We start from the raw sequence: 16,660 nt of genomic DNA on the forward strand, positions 1-16,660 counted from the left end.
TTCAAAGTTATAAAAGAGTTTCTTATTTTCATCTTATTGATTAACTTTTTTATTTTTTCTTAGACCAAGTCATTACCAGGAGAGACGATGGATCCTGAGTTTGAGGATGGTGAAGCAGCTACCTCTAAGATGCTAGGCATGGAGGCAGTCACTCCCATGGAGGGAGTGGTGGAAACAAGTCTCATAGAATCAGATGTAAAAATATACCTTTTTTTTCTTAACTATTATGGACAAAGCTACCACAGTTCAACTCTAGTTTCATTTCCAATTTCCTTCATTTGTTCATGGTAACATGCATATACAGCGTCACAAATTCTAAAAAGGCATTATCCAATGTATTTAGAAAATATCATTTAACAAGCTTTATAAAAAATATACTTTTTTACACATTTATTTATGTGTAGAATGGATTGTGTAGGTATAAAACTATATGAAGAGATAAATAGTTTGTTTAAAGGAAGGCAATTTATAATATTGGAAGTATTAATTAATGTGATTCATTGGCCATTGATAATCCAATTATAGAAAAAACCTGGTGGGTGTTTCATAAAGCTGTTTGTAAGTTAAGAGTGATTTTAAGAAAGACTGGTGATCGTTTTTTTTGGTAAATGGTATATTCATTGGAGATGGTTTTAATACCGCGTAAAGAAGGTTCACCGTTTGTTCTTAAAGTTGCTCTTAACTTATGAACGCCTTTATGATATGGCCCCCTGAGCAGTTCAAAAAAAAGTGTACAAAGATGAATATTCCAGTGATACTTATATATAAAAATCAGTATTGGTTAAGAAAGTATGCAAGGAAAAGAAAAGTATGAAAGGGAATAAAATAAATATGAATTCTTGGCCAAAAAGATGGAAAGTGAAAAAAGGGGTGTACGATCATAAACATAAGCATTGGGCCGAGGGTTGAACCCTGAATTTCTTGTGTATAGTCAAGACATGGGAGATCACTCTGCACCTCCACCCTACTAAATATTGTCCATTTCATTATCAATCCATGTAGCATGCCAGAGTGATGACCGACACGGCAGACATGCCTCAGTTTCACATGCCTACCGTCGTACAACCGGAGATGTTCAACGCACCCGCTGTCTCGGAACTCCACTCACTCCATGCCCCTGGACCAACGCCCCAAGGCCAGAAGAACATCATGTGCATGGATGAAGACGACTTCCAATCTGATAACGAACCGGTAAGGTATCCTCGATGAGCACGTTGATGGCGAATGCTCTTCAAACACATTTCTTGCTAATTATATTCATTGATTCTCTGAAGTGTAGCTATCTCCTGCGATACATGCGTTGGTGGATGAAGATGATTTTATCCTTACCAAGTAACCCTATCAAATCTGACTACCTATTTGGAAATATCTGTCTCTTCAAACAGAATCCTTGCTAATGTTTTAAATAATTAATTGATGTTTAGGTAGCCCCTGCCAGAGATTTGTTAATAGTTGAAGATTCCTATGGAGGGAAGGGAAGGGAAGAGAGATTTTCAACCTTTTCTGGTTGTTAAATGTTGGAAAGATGATTCCCTATTCTTTTATGTCAGCTTCAGTTCCAATATTGATTTTTTAAAGCCTATGTACAGTAGTTGTGTAACATAGAAACACAAGCCATTATTCTAAGTTTGTTTTTAGTTATTTTTTTTTTCTTTCAAAAGCACCACCATTTCTCCCCTCTCATTGAAGAAAGAAATGGGAGGACACACATAATTAAAAAATATATATAATTTGTGTTCTTGTCAAATCTGTGTAATGTATGTTCTTTGTGATGCTTGTATTCTTTGTAAAACAAAACACTTTTAGAATTTTGTACAACTTGTGTTAATTTGTCTCTTTGTAAAATCTGTATTCTGATCCGTGCTGTGTATTCATTTAAGTTTGCTTTTGAAAATTTTAGGTGCCACCAAATCAATCTTCCATCTTCAATCCTGCTCCTCCCCCAAAGAAATCCCAAGATTTTTTTTTAACTACCTTAAAATGTAGTATAAATTTTGTTCTATGTTTATCATTATTTGAGCTGTGTCCTCTTTTATGTTTGGTTTTTGGAAATCGTAGGTGCCTCCAGTACCCCCTGAAGTAAGTGCAAATGCATTGTTTTTACAAGACAATACTGCATATTGCTCCACGATTGATAGACACGTTCATGCTTCTGTCTTTGTAAGAGCTTGTTGTGTTTGTTTTGTATTCATCATTGATTGCTTTCGTATTAAGAATTCAAACCATCCAATCAGCCGAGGTATTGTAGGTCATGTGACTGTCTAGTTAAATTACCCTCCCCCCACGCCAGCTTTAAGAAGACAACTTTTTTCTAGAAATGGAAATGCTGAATTAGTATAGCAATTCTACAATGTGTTCTAATGAACCTTGATTTTCTTCATCCAAATGAGGGGAATCCCCTCACAAATGTAGGGGATTTCCCACTATTTTGTAATTGATAGGAAATGATAATAATAATAATTCGTATTTATATAGCGCTTTATCAATCTATGACTGTTCAAATTGCTTGACAATTGTGATTTTATTTGGAATAAGTAACCACTCTTCAGCAAAGGTAGAGGATCTCATTGCATTTAATTGTCAATTATTACTTACAAAATTGCAACCTGACTGCAGTGTTAGGTAAGCGTGAATGTAACGTCGGAATAGAGTTTTAGTAAAAATCTAAATCAAAACATTCATTAAACACCACCTTTGTAAGCACCAGTTCCGAAGTAAATAAATCAATTCATTCAAATCATTTTTTTTAAAGTCACTATGCCATTTCCCAACAATGCCTCAATGATTGGTTGGTTTGAATTGTTTTGTTACACCAGAAACACAAACATCAGTGGAAAGTATATTTATTCAAGACTGCTACTACTCACCCATGAGTAGACCTCCAAACATGAATCCAAATTCATGATTCCCAAACACAAACCATAGTAACTTTGAGACAACATTCAAGCTAAATTTCATTAGCCCACAATTCTCCCTCATTTCAAGCCCTGCCACTTGATCAATCCAAGAGTTGCATCAATGAAACTGACCCCAAACCGATCGGTGATATACTGATATTGATTAGGACTAACATTATACAGGTTCCCACGGTCATGGAAAATCCTGGAAAAATTTGTGGTCCTGGAAAGTCAGGGAATTTGGAAAATTTGTGAAAAGTCATGGAAAAGTCACGGAATTGCATTTACCTCATGGCTGAATGGCTTGAATCTTGATGTTGGTGAAACGAAAGTGGTACTGTACCCTGGTCAGAAACAGACCATATACCAATGATAATACATGTAGATGTACATGTCATGAGTAAGGTAGTGGGTGGAATGGATGGCTGTGAGGGGAGGTTATGGAGGCCATCATAATGTGTCTGATTTTGGAAACCGTGCCAAAAAGCAAGTCATGGAAAGCAGCAATTTAGTCATGGAAAAGTCATGGAATTCTGTTTCAAATTTCTGTGGGAACCCTGATTATAGCTTTTGTCAGTCTTGAGTCTGTTTTGCTGATGCGACTGTTGCATTACAGTGCATTACCTGAAGAGAAATGATCATAGAATCATTAAGATCTCTGTCGCATTTTTTAAGTCTCACGCAACCTCCATGTTTCAACAGAGTTACCTTTCCACAAACATACATGTTTTTAGTCTTTCTTGTGTTTTGAGAGACATTATTTTATGACCAACCTCAAAAGCTTTGAACCAAACATCTTTCATAACATGTTTCCAGTGTTAAAAAGTTTCGATTGAATGGACCCATAGAATTCTTTAGAAAAAAAAGTAAATTCTTGCAAAACTTACACTGCTAGTAGTAATTTTAAACAAGTAAAGAAAGGGGGTTTGTAATCACTAAACATATTTATCGGAAAGCTTGTATTTACTAGTACGCTATTAAAGACATCAAACAAAATTTAGAAATGTAGGTAGATCATTAAATTAGCATTTTTGCCTTTCTTTTGAAAAACTTGATTCATATTTGGCTGGGAAAGCGGCAATCCTAATAGAGGTATTAAAAAGATGAAACATCATATTAGGGCAAATGGATTATACAATGTAAATATTCTTGCTAATGATGGTACATTTAAGATCGATAGGAAAGGGAGTAGGGTGTTAAAGTATGTTTATTTGTAAGAGTAGGGGTTTACAGATCTTGTTTTGGTAAAGTGTGGTAAGAAAGGAATATTGAGGATGGCACAGGCTTCAATTTGGTTTCCTCTAGCAGTTCCATAAAGGGGGTGGGGAAGAAGAGAGTAAGCCCGGCTCACACTTTGTGATTGGTAGCGATCTGATTTTTAAAGAAATCGTAATTACATTTGCCATGAACATTCCAGCCAATAAAATCTTGGTGATCTGTGGTCAGAATGGTTGTAGGACTCCTGAAATCAAAATTCATTGTAGGATGTCATCATCGGCCGCAAAGCAACATTATGAGTTCATTATTCCTATTAAACATTATGCCAAACTTCAAATAAAGTAATTTTTCTCTTTGGAACTTTCATCACATTTAATGCAAAATGTGATTTATTAGAAAATAATGTGTCGGATCGCAGTGTGAGACAGACTTTAAATGCACACTTATATTTAGTCTGCAAAAGCACAGACTCGTATTTGACACTTTAACCAAACCACATCTAGACTGAAGACTAGATGCTAATCTCTCTATCTGTGTAGAGCCAGCCACAGTACATACATGTAGTGAATCTAGTCTCACTACTCCAGACCCTGCATTATGCACTATGCAAATAGCGAAAACCAAGGGTCTGTGCCTGCAGACTAATTTATATTCATTTATGCAGGGGTGTTGGCTAAACTTACAAGACGATCAATTCCCAAACAAAATGTATAGCTAACCTAACCTCTGACAAAATATATTCCAGTTTAAAAATGTTTGAAAAACAAACCATTCTTCAGGTTTTTAACGGACACAAACATACTTGTTCTCATCTGTTATCGTTATCAGTGTAAAGCTTGCGTGTTGCTTGTTTGTGTCATAATGCAACTTTCTTTCTTCTTAACGACCTCATGCATTTATTCAGATTTTCTTTTTCCTAGAGCAAAATCTACATTATCTACATCAGCATCTTCTCACTATTAACATTTATTTTAAGAATTCAATAAACATGTAGTTTCTGTATAGATTTTCTTGGACATGACCTCTCCTTAGAATTCAAGAATTTGAAAAGAATCTGTATAACGTATACATTCGCCTTGTAAAATGTTCTTAAAAAATTGAATTTGCCTAGATTCCACTAGCATTTCTCTTTATACACAGACCTATAGTACTTTGTAAATTTTCTGGAAATATGATCTTGCTTGGGGTTTATATTCTATATTGTAGAGTTAACATTTATGTTCATAACTTCTTTATGAGATAAAAAAGGAAATTCTAATTTTACAATTAACTTTTTCAATTAAGTTAATGAATACAACCCTTCAATTTGTATGATTTCATTGTTATACTTTTATGTAGAAGCATATAGAACTAATTTATTTATGATGGTGATTTTTTAAATCTACGATTATGCACCTTTTAACTAACAAATTAAAAAATGATTTAATGAATCCTGTCTGTTCTTATTTACTTTAACTTGTACATTTCTTAAAAAACGAGAAGAGTGTTTTTTTTTTTCATTTTTTAGATTTTTGTAGAAGTTTTCATAGTTGAATTTGATCATGTGTTTGAATTTGTAAAAATTTGTTTTGCATCTTGGAGATATTTTCAAATCTAACCCCAGATTGTAAATCCATTTTGATGAACTTTATTCATCCCATAAAAGCATGTGATAAGTTAGAATCCATGATTTTGTTCATGATAGGGTTTGAAGTGATTTATTTAGCATTTTCATTTAGATTTTGTATATTTGTATTGTGTTTCATATTGTTTCGGATTATCTAATGTTATATGCATTAAAAATCACTTACTTTATTAAACAATGCTCTTTTATTCTATTCTTAAACTTTCAACATTATCTCCAAGGGTTTTATAAACCTGTTTCTAAAGTATTCTTATATTTACAAACAAAGCGTCAAAATATGAGACATTAGTTATCCATGAGTTTTTAAAGGCCTGGTCACACTGCCCAAGCGTTGTTGGAGCGGTCGTGGAGCGTAAGGGAAAGAGGGTCGAATTTCGCTCTCAAAATTGGGGGAAAAAATCGAAAACAAAATAAAAACAATCGAAATCGAAAATGGTGAACGGGAGCGAGCGGTGATGATTTTTTTCTCTCCGCTCCACGACCGCTCCAACAATGCTCGGGCGGTGTGACCATGCCCTTACTAAGTGTATGACTGAATCTCCAATAATTTCATTCACATTTAAAGGGAAAACTATTTTTGGTGAAAATTAGATGTAGGAGTTTAATGATCAGATGATTCAACATAGATATTGTCTGCAGTAATAATTGTTTTTCTGCAACACAGCCTGATTTCCTCCTTATTCCTGTTCATAATGTTATGTGCAACTTTATGAACAGCCTTTGATATCGAATATCGTCCTTGACCCATATTATTAAGAGGGTAACAGAGCAGGATCTTCCCTTTTTTATGACAAGCAAGAGTCTGGTTAGTGGTATCCATGAAATGAGTGGTATACTATAATTGAAATAAAAAAGGCCTTCCTGGCGTAGTATTAAATATGAATCTGAAAGGTGGTTTGTGTAGCTTATTTTTAAAGTTGATTGCTTATAGTGAAGAAAGAGATCAAGCATAGTGATCAGTCGTACATGCAATTGCTAAGTTTTGTATAAATGGGGCCCTAGGAATTTGATTGATTGACCCCCCCCCCCTCGTGGAAATCTTGAGTAGATATAAAAGGCTCTTGCAAATAAAAAATAGTGAATATCTTTTTGTGCTTGTGTAATTTGCATTAGTTCATATGCTGGAGGATGCCTCAATCTGTATACAAGAACGGTATTATATGCTGGTTATGGAAAATGAGGGGAAAATAACCTTTTTTGCAATTCTTAAGATTTCGTAATAAATCTCTAATATTTCGGTTATAAATGCTGATCATTTATGGCTTAAGAAAAAACATTTTCAACTCATATGGTCTTCCTCATTATTTTTTGTGGTAAGGTCTTGCGAAGCTCAAAACAAATTTCTCCATTAAAAGGTAGCGATATACATGTATCTGGAACAAAGTGCGCTTTTACCATCTTTAAAGATACTACATATCTGGCTCTCTTTGTTTCACTTAGTGATATTAATTTCTTGGTATTACGTAACAAAGATGCTTTCTTTCTGACGCTTTTAAGCCCGATAAGATATCTTTGCTTAGGTTAGAATATTTAAATATATTGGTCTTCCTCATTATTTTTTGTGGTAAGGTCTTGCGAAGCTCAAAACAAATGTCTCCATTAAAAGGTAGCGATATACATGTATCTGGAACAAAGTGCGCTTTTACCATCTTTAAAGATACTACATATCTCGCTCTGTTTCACTCAGTGATTTTAATTTCTTTCTTAACATATTGGTATTACGTAACAAAGATGCTTTCTTTCTGACGCTTTTTAGCCCGATAAGATATCTTTGCTTAGGTTAGAATATTTAAATATATTGGTCTTCCTCATTATTTTTTGTGGTAAGGTCTTGCAAAGCTCAAAACAAATGTCTCCATTAAAAGGCAGCGATATATGTGTATCTGGAACAAAGTGCGCTTTTACCATCTTTAGAGATACTGCATATCTGGCTCTCTTTGTTTCACTTAGTGATATTAATTTCTTGGTATTACGTAACAAAGATGCTTTCTTTCTGACGCTTTTTAGCCCGATAAGATATCTTTGCTTAGGTTAGAATATTTAAATATATTGGTCTTCCTCATTATTTTTTGTGGTAAGGTCTTGCGAAGCTCAAAACAAATTTATACATTAAAAGGTAGCGATATACGTGTATCTGGAACAAAGTGCGCTTTTACCATCTTTAAAGATACTACATATCTCGCTCTGTTTCACTCAGTGATTTTAATTTCTTTCTTAACATATTGATATATAACAAAGATGCTTTCTTTCTGACGTTTTTTTAGCCCGATAAGATATATTTACTTAGGTTAGAATATTTAAAGAATACCTTTTCAAGATTTATATCCTTGGACCATGTTTTCCTTTTCATACTGTGCTTATATGGCCTATAGATTTGACCTTCTAGGGAGCATTTCATGAATCAAATATTCAGTGATCTTTGTTATAAGCTAGTGAAATCCTTGCATCTGATTGGCTGAGAGTATATTGATCATTGAATTTCACTATTTGCTTCATGAAACACACTCCTGTTGTGAGTCTATTATTCTATCAAATGTATCTACGTTTTCATTGATTTAATCTGAATAGATGGATTTCTTTGTATTTCTTTGATTGACTAACTTTTTGGCTGTGTTCTTGATTGAATCTTGTCCAGCTTGAAGATCATGGACCATTCAATGACCTTGAGCAGCTCCAGAAGAAATCAGCACACATGGCTGTATTCCTCCACTATCTCATCTCAAACAGCGACCCTTCAAGTTTGGTAAGTTTTTGCTGCTGTGAAATTATAAACTCTAAGCTGAAAATGATCATACTTACAATTACCAACATAGATAAGCACATATGGGACTAGTCATTATTGCTTGGAAAAAGACTCAACAACTGGCCGTTGTGGCGTGCGCCTGTAATCCAAGCTGTGGGGAAGTTACAAATTGATGCAGAGGTTCGAGGTTCGAGCCCTGGTCATGTCTTTCGGATGGTGACGTTAAAGGTCGGTCCCAGACGAAAATAATCAATCTGATTGATACACGTCTGACAAAACTCAAATACACACACACATTTCCATTTCTCAACAATTGTACATTTTCTAGCAGAATCATTTGGCATTTATTTTTACACAAGCAAACACGGTTTCAAGATTGTACAAACTCAGCTTTGAGATTGTTACAACAGACATGCCGAGATCAAAGACCAGCTGTGTGTTCGGATTTCTGTGATTCGGCACGAGATCACAGGCATTGTGTATAATGTACATGTATATGGGGATAGGCTGTGATAAAGGCATGATAGGCCAGGGTCCCGAAGGCGGAAGTCTTGAGATTTGGTGTGTCTGTTACAACTGGCATCAATATTTTAATCTACCTGCACTTTGTCTTTCTTTATGATACAGTTTTTCTACCTAGTCACAGACTCATACGCAAGTGGAAACTTGAGGGATATGAAGAAATGGGTTTATGATATCTTCTCAACATTTCTTGGAAGTGGAGGGGTAAGTATCATGAAGTTGTAATTTTACCCCAAAGTTGCCAATTTAAACACTGAATTATGTTTTTTATTGTGCAGTGATTTCCAGATCGTATTATGATTAGCTAAAGGTGAAAATAATATAGTAACTATCTGGTTATTTACAATGCAACGTCTTTAAGACATGATTTAGACATCACTGCACGTATCTAAGCGCTTACAGATTTGATATGACCCCAGCATCGGATTCAATCCGTCATTCCCTCACATGGCATATGCACATTCTCCTCTCCCTGGGGAGTTAAACAGCTTTTAGTCAGGAACAGCATCACAGGAATGGCCAAAACATTACATGGCTAGATAATTGTCTATTTTCATTCATCAAGATTTCTATGAATTCACAATACCATTAAGAATTCTTCCAGCAGGCATGATCTCTGTGTGTAGCTTGATGTTACTCTTATAACTGTAGTCACTGTGTTCTCTTTTTATTTCAATCTCATCCAGCCTCTGAGGATACAGATGAGTGAAAGTCTTGTCAACAATATAGGTAAGTTGATGTTATGGGTTTTTAAAATGTTGTCACTGGATTTCCTTAGTTGTGATTGGATCAATCACAACTCATTGTAAGCTAGGGCCCAGCTGGTAATTGGTTTATACACCCTAATGGGATCGAAATTCTCCTTAAAAGTTCATGCGTGGAAATCATTTTATGCATATTCCTTTTCTGGTATTAAGCTGTGTAATTGTCACAGATTACAGTTTGATGGAGCAACCATATCATTTCTTTTTGAAAGTATAGAATTATTTGTTTTATGAAAATGTACTTATGTCAATAAGTAGATGTAGATTATCTCCATGTGATGCTAGTCCATAAATAAATAAATAAAATATGTCTCTTTACTTTAAGTCCACGATGCTGTAGGCTTGAGTTGAGTGCCTGTTGAAGTTGTTCATTGATCATATTATCTGCTCTTGTAGAAGTACAGTCTCCATCCCGTCCAGTTTCATACTTTCAGTGCTGGTTCTTATAATTTTAACAAATCATTCAAATCAACAACTGCTAATGATTTAAACCAGAATCAGAAATGGAATCGAATTGTACATAGAATACACTTGTTCTTCTAGAAATGGAAATAGAGATATAGATGAACATTTATATTTTGTGTTTTTTCAGAACACACCATCAACACACAACAGAACAATGAAGAGGCGATGAGGAACGTCTTCATCGCCGCTCGCAACCTAGCCAAGGAGGAGGTCGATGATCTCCTGGCTGACTTCCGTCACAAGAGGGCGCTAGGGCTTGGTTCCATCTTCGGAGACCAGTACCTAACTAACGAGGATATGGACAAGGCACAGGAGCTGAAGATCGTAGAGTCAACGTTATTACCCCATCTTGATAGGTTAACAACGTGAGTGTGATCTATCTTTCCTCTGCAAAAATAACAATAAATAACAAGGAGAGAAAAAAACAATAGTAACATGGGGATTTATAAGGCACAAGGGGTACTTCAGGCTGAAAATATGTAAATAAATAGAGTGAAGAAATTCACAGAGCAAAATGCTGACAGTTCCATCAAAATCTGAGAATAAATAACGAAGTTACCTAATTTCTTTTTCTGTTCAAATCATATTATTTTCAGTCAGGAATACCCCTGTAAAGGTATTGAGGAGCTTTTTTGAGGTTTGCAAAAATTTGAGCAGTGGGGCCCCGGATGCTGTCAGTGCTTGCAATGAAACTGAAAGGTTATTTCATAAGCATGATTACATGCTTTACAATATTAAATTGAAAAATGGTTATTTTTCTTTCCAAGGCTTTTTGTTCTCTCTTTGGGGCCTGAGAGTGAGGTTAAATGCCTTACCAAAGGCACTAGCACATCAGTAAACTGTAATTTTTGTGTCATAAGTTGCATTACATGCTTTGCAATATTAAAGTTAAAAGAATGATTAATTTTCCCTGTGAAGGCGTATTATCCTCTGTGAGGGACCTGGTAATGGGAATAAATGCCTTGCCATAGGGCACTATCACACCAAGTGGGAATCAAACCCTGTGGAGCGTTTTCATTAAATGACCTGTCAGACGTATTCTCTGACACGTCCCATTCTATCTGAAACATTGCTTCTCCAATCAAAAAGACAACTTGTCAGACAAAAATGTTGATAAAACGTTCCCCTGGTCACTAGATTGCTCTACAGACTGAGCAAACACTCCTAAATCAGGCCATTTCCTCATCTTCGCATCTCCTCTCCACAGATCTGAGGCCGAGAAGGAGCCCAAGAACCAAGCCTTGGCTGCAGCACTCAATACCTTCATGAAGCAAGCTGGGGTGAAGAACCAGACCAGTAGTGCCCTAGAGAGAGCTCCAAGCTTCATGACCAAAGACAGGAGAGGACCTCTTAAATTCCCTCGCTCTACCAAAAAGGTCAGTGCTGAATTGAATTGATAACTCTATTATCCCCTGAAGGGAAATGTCTTGTAACAGTAATCATAACTTTCGAAGAGATTAAAGCATAAAGAATCAAGAATCCGGGCATTCTTTCATTCGGTGGCTAATTGTCAAATTGATCAGTATCTTTGTGCAGTAGCGTTGAAGAGGTGGATCGAGTTTGGGGTGAAAGATTGACTCGTCCTTGCTCGAGCAGATCTCGGTACGCAAAGGCGGAAACCTGATCTATTGTAGTTATAGTTATGACGGAATGGATGGGTGGGGTCATTCATGATTCGTTTGACTTTAGCCACTACTCTTTCCTCATATAGAATGGTCATGAATGTTTCATGAATACTATTGAATAATTAGGTGAGAGTGAGAGGGACTTACTGAATTGATGTCTCTCCACCATGTCCGTCTGTCCAAGATGCCCTGTTGTACAGCAACTACATGGTAGCTTCTTCCCTGTTAGCTGTTGTACGCGTTGACCTTCACTTTTAGGCACTTGACTCTCTTGACACAGAACTCTCAACTGACCTTGACAATGACTCTTGGTCATCGGGGGTATATATTTGGGGGTATTGCGGGCGTGCCGTGCGTAATGTCCACTCATGCGCAGAGGTGAGTGCGGAGCTATTAATCGTTTAGATCGCCGGTTAAGTCCAGGCGACATTGTGTAACGACCCTTTATGCAACAATACTTTTAATTTTAGGTCCTCTTTGGACCTCTCAATCATTCTCAATTTGGAATGAAATAAGCTGTCTGAAAGAGTACCTCTTTGTTCCTATGAGTATGAAGTTGTAACAGACATGCCACATCTTCGGCGTAAGACTTCTACATTAGGGACTGGCTCATCCCCTGAAATTTCTGACTCATGCCTGTGTAATGGCTCAGTTGATAGAGCATTTGTCTCACAACCGGGAGGTTGGGGGTTCAAATCCCGGCCACGTCAGACCAAAAGACGTTAAAAGATGGGAGTTGCTGCTACCCTGTTTGGCGTTCAACGATTAAAACGATAGAGCCTCGTGGATCTGTCGCTGCACAGCGGCTGCCGGGCCCACTATCAGTTGGGTAAAACAAATTTCCAGAGTATTTCATTTCTGGTGTATATTTCAAACAATAGAAAAAAAATGGTATCACAGCCCATCCCACAATGCCTAGTGATCTCACGCTGAGTAATGGTCCCCTGCTTTAAATTTCATGCATCTCTCGTCTGAACTTTGAATCTCTTGTGTAGATTCCAATACTAAATATAATAATAGCATTTCTCTCTTGTCGTGGTGTTCATTTTCCATCAATTTAACCAAACTCTCTGTCATTCTTCTCTCTTCTGATCCAGCAATCTGTGAAAGGTCATGTTTTTCAGGAGAATCAGTACTTGAATACAACATTCTGTAACCAGTGTAATGGATTACTGTGGGGTATCGGCTACCAAGGACTACAATGTACATGTAAGTGTTTAGACTAGGGGGGTAGTTTGCAAGAATTCAAGCATAAGACTTGTGATTGATTTTTAAAGGACAAGTCCCATCCCAACAAAAAGTTGATTTTAATAAAAAGAGAAAAATCTAACGAACATAACTGAAAATTTCATTAAAATCGGATGTGAAATAAGAAAGTTATGACATTTTTAAGTTTCACTTAATTTCACAAAACAGTTATATGCACATCCTGGTTGGTATGCACATCGAGGTAACCGATGACATCATTCACTCACTATTTCTTTTGTATTTTATTATATGAAATATTCTAATTTTCTCCTCATTGTCCCATAAAAAGAATTTTTATTCCTCCCTGAGCATGTGCAATTACCATTGTTAAACATTTTATGGTTGAGTCAAGTTGGACCTTTCTGTCAAATCTGTAAATATTGAAATATTGTACAGTTCAAACAATAAAAAACAAAAGAAATAGTGAGTGAGGGACGTCATCGATTCTCTAATTTGCATGTGACTAAATTGTGTATATAACTATTTTGTGAAAAATAAGCGAAACTTTAAAATGTCATAACTTTTTTATTCTACATCCGATTTTGATGAAATATTTAGCATTATGCTTATCTGATTTTCCTCTATTGATTCAAATCAACATATTTCTGAGTGGACTTGACCTTTAATTTGCATTTGTTAACTTTAATTACTGGTCCATGCCATAGTATTACCTAAAGATGAACATGATGAAGAAAAAAGAGAAAGAAAAAAAGTAGAATGCCCCCATTGTGTTTCAAGGTGAATATACCTAATTCTTAGCCTGAAAATCATACAGAGTTGTTATACAGAGAATAGGCTATAAGAATTGATTTGCCATAGTTGAAATTGATCTATTAATTGCAAATTTTGTAATTGATATTTGTGATTGATTTGTTTTACAAAACTAATGAGCAAATCATTCACTGGATGTCAAGGGTCTTTCATCAACCTTCTTTTGTTTGACAAGTTGGTTGATCTAGCAGCTTACCTGGATTTTGAAGTATAGGTGTCTGGCTGTTACTGCGGTAACTGCTGGATAAAACAGACTTAAGCACGTGCATGCAGGGTCAAATAATGAACGATGTTCGAGAAGAGCCAATGGATATACATGTACCTCACCGAGGTTTGCAGGACTGAGTGTGGTATATACATTTGGCGAGTCGAGCACAGAGTTCATTATTTAGGTCCTCTATGCACAGGAATGCGTGCATTGTTTGTTTTATACAAACCCCCTCCCCCATGTTACTGAATTGCCCGGAATGCTATATTTGATGTAAATTCTAGATAATTCCTGACCTCGCACTATCCTGCACTCTGATGTCAGAGCGCAGGATAGTACTTTCGGTATGATGTCAGAGTGCAGGATAGATGCAATAGTGCCATTTGCTGAATATTATGTGATCCGATTTGGACCAATCAGATTACAGGACATTCTTGGGGGTTGTATAAAACAGACTTCATGAACCACTCCCAAGATCTGACAACATGTTAGAAAGCAAATGTTAATGAATTACTCTTTAACTTTGTGACTCTTTTTTCTTTTCAGATTGTGAATTCAATATCCATAAGTCAGGTCCATGTCTAGAGCACATAACGACGGAATGCCCTGGAAAAAAGAAAAAGAAAGAGAAGGATAAAGAGCATAGAAGAACCAGGATGAATTTCCCAAATGTCGTTGCCAATAACCAAGGTAGGTATATTTAGCTCCGAGCCAATCACGTGCACGCATTTTTGTAGCTTATAACAGCCAGTCAAAATGACTGACCAGGTGTTTTATTTGAAACAGAGGGTCGTGAGGTCAAATCCCAGCGATGTCGTAGTTTCATTCAACAAGAAATGTACCCACATTGTGCTGCACTTGACCCAGGTGAGGTAAATGGGTACCTGGTACAAATAGACTCCCTGAAATGTGTGTGCACTGTACGTAATTACGGCGGCCAAGCTAAAGCCGAGGTAATGGCATCCTTTGAAAGCACAAAGAGACGTTATAATCATAATCAGATAATGCACTATACAACAACTGTTTTTTGTTTTTATTATCATTTCATGAAATGCTCCCCCAGAATGAATTTCCCTAATGTCAATGCCGATGATAAAAATAATATAGGATTTGTATAGTGCACGTATCCACCTTGCTAGGTGCTCAAGGTGCTCTTATATTACCCCGGCTTATCTAGCATACCGATTCTGCTGCACACAGCTGTTTGAGGAATTTCATCCTGTTGGTACCCATTTACCTCACTTGGGTTGAGTGCAGCACAATGTGTAGGTAAATACCACAGTAGTTATATTTTCGTCAGTGATTTTCAATTACCCTTTTGCTCTGAGCCGATCAAATGCAAAAATTTTGGTAACTTATAACAAATTATCAGTAAACAAAATCTACTGTTCATTCCACAAAAAGCTCCACAGGAGTGCTTCCTCTTAAAAGTAAAAAGTTGGCGATGAGCAGGATGGAATAGGGCTTAGAAATGAAGATTTTGTTTACTTTATTTATTTAACTTTCTTAACTTGTACTTGAATATTTATGTTGTTTATTTTTTCTTGCAGGTAAAGATGACTCCAAGTCAACAGCCAATCCTATTAGTCCAACCAGTAATGTGATTCACATGAAAGGAGATAATGAGGAACTAGGTGAGTATTCTGAGGAGTTTTTAAATCCATGTAGTTCGCATTCCAGAAATTCTATTAATTAGGAGAATTACATTTTGTAAAAAGAGGTGGAAAGTTCCTGTTTTGCTATGTTAGAAGGGCGGGGGGGGGGGGGGGGGTGTATTTTCCTTTATTGAGTATTGCATCACGTTATATACTTTTCTCCTTTCTCTTCCTCCTCTCCCCCCCCTCCCCCTTCAACCCCTTCCCCCTCTTTCCTCCTTTTCTCTACATATGCCATTGATAGTCCCCTCTTTTCACTTCTCTTTCTTAAGCCATTAAATATACACCATTGCCTATATGCACTGGTGGGTGTTTCATAAAGCTGTTGGTAAGTTAAGAGCGACTTTCAGAACGACTGGTGAACCTTTCGTACTCGCGTAACCATCGCCAATGAATATACCATTTACCACAAGAACGGATCACCAGTCGTTCTTAAAGTCGCTCTTAATGTACAAACAGCTTTATGAAACGGCCCCCAGGTATCATATGTATGCTACCAAGGTGCACAAATCTGAAGTTAACATTGTTTTTTATCATTTCAAGTACGCAAACATGTTCAGATATCTTTTATCTGCCTGTTAACAAATGGCAGTGATAGTGATTACAATATGTTATGCAATTCATGCTCACCTTGGCTTGGACGATCATTACGAGTCTATCTTCTCTACGAAGTACGAACCTACCTTTCTTTTCTTCACATATCTCATATACTTTATGATGTGTGTGAAATTTAATACTTTGTTTTGTAACGTCTGATGTTCTTGAGATTCATTTTATTAGCGTCCAAATGGTTTGGCACCCAAGGTTATTTGGTATTAACATGTAAAGAGAGATAGAAAGCAATAAAGAAGACAGGTAAAATGTAACATCAGATTGCATAGCATTATTGTCTATGTTAATATTTCTAGCTCTCTAGAAAT

At 36.3% G+C, this 16,660-nt stretch overlaps 1 protein-coding gene across 11 annotated transcripts in view; it reads left to right on the forward strand.

Annotated features, from left to right (window-relative positions):
- LOC121420408 (rho guanine nucleotide exchange factor 12-like) overlaps positions 1-16,660 on the forward strand; it is a 101,506-nt gene that overhangs the window by 39,755 nt on the left and 45,091 nt on the right. For 10 of the 11 annotated variants that reach the window (XM_041615026.1, XM_041615027.1, XM_041615028.1 and 7 more), the window contains 11 exons: positions 64-195; positions 1,003-1,191; positions 2,059-2,079; positions 8,375-8,482; positions 9,110-9,208; positions 9,691-9,733; positions 10,361-10,598; positions 11,441-11,609; positions 12,956-13,067; positions 14,632-14,775; positions 15,636-15,719. In XM_041615026.1, the coding sequence (XP_041470960.1) occupies positions 64-195; positions 1,003-1,191; positions 2,059-2,079; positions 8,375-8,482; positions 9,110-9,208; positions 9,691-9,733; positions 10,361-10,598; positions 11,441-11,609; positions 12,956-13,067; positions 14,632-14,775; positions 15,636-15,719 (1,339 nt within the window). The remainder of the gene's footprint in view (positions 1-63; positions 196-1,002; positions 1,192-2,058; positions 2,080-8,374; positions 8,483-9,109; positions 9,209-9,690; positions 9,734-10,360; positions 10,599-11,440; positions 11,610-12,955; positions 13,068-14,631; positions 14,776-15,635; positions 15,720-16,660) is intronic. The other variant, XM_041615030.1, reaches the window with a different exon arrangement.

Source organism: Lytechinus variegatus, chromosome 8 (genome assembly GCF_018143015.1).
Source record: "Lytechinus variegatus isolate NC3 chromosome 8, Lvar_3.0, whole genome shotgun sequence".
Taxonomy (NCBI): domain Eukaryota; kingdom Metazoa; phylum Echinodermata; class Echinoidea; order Temnopleuroida; family Toxopneustidae; genus Lytechinus; species Lytechinus variegatus.